The 2,456-nt window shown below is 54.2% G+C and overlaps 1 protein-coding gene across 1 annotated transcript; it reads left to right on the forward strand.

Moving 5' to 3' along the window:
- The first annotated feature begins 384 nt into the window (after nt 1-384).
- LOC116547933 (general transcription factor 3C polypeptide 1-like) lies at nt 385-2,450 on the forward strand. The gene is made up of 2 exons (XM_032273677.1): nt 385-638; nt 1,981-2,450. Exons 1-2 carry the CDS (start codon nt 517-519, stop codon nt 2,264-2,266), a joined length of 408 nt encoding a protein of 135 aa, XP_032129568.1. The 5' UTR covers nt 385-516; the 3' UTR covers nt 2,267-2,450.
- Nucleotides 2,451-2,456: the final 6 nt, after the last annotated feature.

A 2,456-nucleotide genomic window follows, 5' to 3' on the forward strand; every position in this document is an offset into this window, starting at 1 on the left:
ACATACGGAAGGAGGGAGACCAGTCAGCTGGGATGGTGAGAAACAGCGGTGGCATGGACTAGATGGGCCAGGGCAGGTGGCACAAACCCGATGCACTGGAAGGTAGAGCCAACCTGACGTACTGATGGCTGGGTGGGAGACCAAGGGACAGCATGGTCGACCAGATGATTCTGTGCTGATTCCTCTGTCTTTGTATCCAAAAGAAATCGGCTTTCGAGGGAATAAACCTGGTCTCATCAGTTCCCTGTCCTTGTGGTCTGTGGAAGTGTAACGTGATGGTCTGAGACCTGGGATTGTGAACTTCCTCAGCCCCGCCCCGTACACATACACACTAACACACACACATGCCAGCCTGGGCCTCCCCCAGTCTGTCACTTCCTCTATAAAGTATCAGTCACAGCCTCTGCATCCACATACCCTGACCGGCTGGAGAACCCTACTCACCCTCGCCATGCTGTGTTGCAGACTTTTCACCTCTCTTGGGAGTACAAGGACCATGTTCTCGTGAAGGCCTTCATGGAGTGCAAGAAGAGGAGCTTGGTCAACCGGTGCCAGGTCAACCACATGCTGGGCCCCAAGAAGAACCAGGCCCTGCCCTTCATGCCAATGTCCTACCAGCTGTCCCAGACCTACTACAGGTGAGTGCCTGTCAGAAGCCCTGGGTACTCTGAGGTTGAGCCACGCCCTGTCTCTAAAGAGGAACCATGGAAACATCCAGGGCCATGAGAGTGTGTAGGAGCCGGGACCCCTCGAAGCCTCGTGCACAAGATGCAGGCTGGGGTTTCCTCCAGCCCCTGTCTTCCTTTCTGGTGTGGGGATAAGGTGGGCGCTGGCAGTATCTTTGTGTTGGTGGCGTTGCCATTTTTGCAGGTAGTTTATTTTTGTTTCTCTCATCAAGTGGTGTGAAATCAGTTTAAGAAGTAGCCTGGCTGGAAGTCCACCCTGTTGGTTGGGCTTAGCCTCAGTCCCCCTTCTGCGTAGCCCCGAGACCCGGGAAGCCTCCCAGGCCCATTTGCAGCACCAGCAGCTGGTGCAGGGTTGGGGTGCAGAGGTGCATTCAGACGGGCCCCCTCCTGAAGTGCTCTTGCAATGTGGCTTCATGTGACAGCTGGTGTGGCATCATCAGCCTCCTGACCACATGCAGACGAAACCCCTGAGAATATTCCCAAGCTGCCACCTTGACGGTTTTCCCTTCACGCCATTCTCCTTGCCTACCCTCCGGTCGGCACGGGGCTGTAGTCAGATGCTCAGAGACAACACCAAGAATCTTTCAGTTCTCTATCCCATCCCTTCCCCGTGATGGTAGACACTTTCTCCTCCCTAAACCCTCACCTCAAATGACCCTTGGGCCTCTGGGAAGTAGATTTAGCAGCAGAAGATACATGTCCAAGTCCAACAAGGCCATTTGTCATGGAGCCACTGCTCTGATGTCCCCATCTGAACCTATGATAGTGGTCAGCAAACAAGGAAGGCCCCTTGGGTCCCTCCCTTTAACCCTGGTAGCAGGGTCGTGGAATGCTGCTCTCTGGACAAAGCCAGGGAAGTGACTCACCAGGCACTGCATGGAGACAATGACCTTAGGCACACATGTCCCCTCCTTTCTATATGAGACCAGGGCTGGCTTTGTGCAGAGACTGTTGTTACAGAAAGCATGTTCACCATCCCTAGTTCAGCATCTGTGCACGGTGAGCGCTGGTGAGGTAAGCCTGCCAGCGCCCTCCTGGAGTGCCAGGTGAGGCCACAATGAGTTAGATGAGACAGGACTCTGCCCGGAAGATGCTCAGGCAGGCGGGGAAGAGAGAGACACACACACCACTAGCTGGGAACGCAGCGCCATCATTTGGGATGGGAAAGAGAGCTTTAGGGGAGAAGTGGGGCGTTTCACTTAGTTCTCATCATAATGATTTGGTGTGCTCATAGCTTGTCCAAATGAAGGCTTCCCATGGCCACCCCTCAGGCCCTTCCTTTTTGTCTGTGTAGGATTTTTACATGGCAGTTTCCAAGCACCATCTGCAAGGAGTCATTCCAGTTTTTGGACAGAATGCAGGCTGCCAGCAAGTTGGACCAGCCTGATCATTTCTCTTTCAAAGACCAGGATAATAACGAGCCCACAAATGACATGGTGGCCTTGGACGGCCCTGGAGGAAGTTGTGTGGCCGTCCTGACCCTCTTCTCTCTGGGCCTTAATTCCGAGGACGTCAGGATCCCAGAGCAGATCATCGTGGTAGACAGCTCAATGGTGGAGAATGAGGTCATCAAAAGGTAAGAGCCCGGTGTCCGCGACATCGGGTCTGGACATGTGCTAGGCATTGGCCAGACACAGATGAGCAGGGATCAGCAGTGCCTTCTGGGAGCTTGCAGGACAGGCTTTGCAGATGAGTGACTGGGGATTACAGTCCAGTCCAAGGCATCCTCTGCTGGTGCCTCCCGGGTGCTATGGGAATCCACCAAAGAGA

The sequence above is a fragment of the Sapajus apella genome, unplaced genomic scaffold, assembly GCF_009761245.1.
Source record: "Sapajus apella isolate SASKATOON/1434 unplaced genomic scaffold, GSC_monkey_1.0 scaffold5591, whole genome shotgun sequence".
NCBI lineage: Eukaryota > Metazoa > Chordata > Mammalia > Primates > Cebidae > Sapajus > Sapajus apella.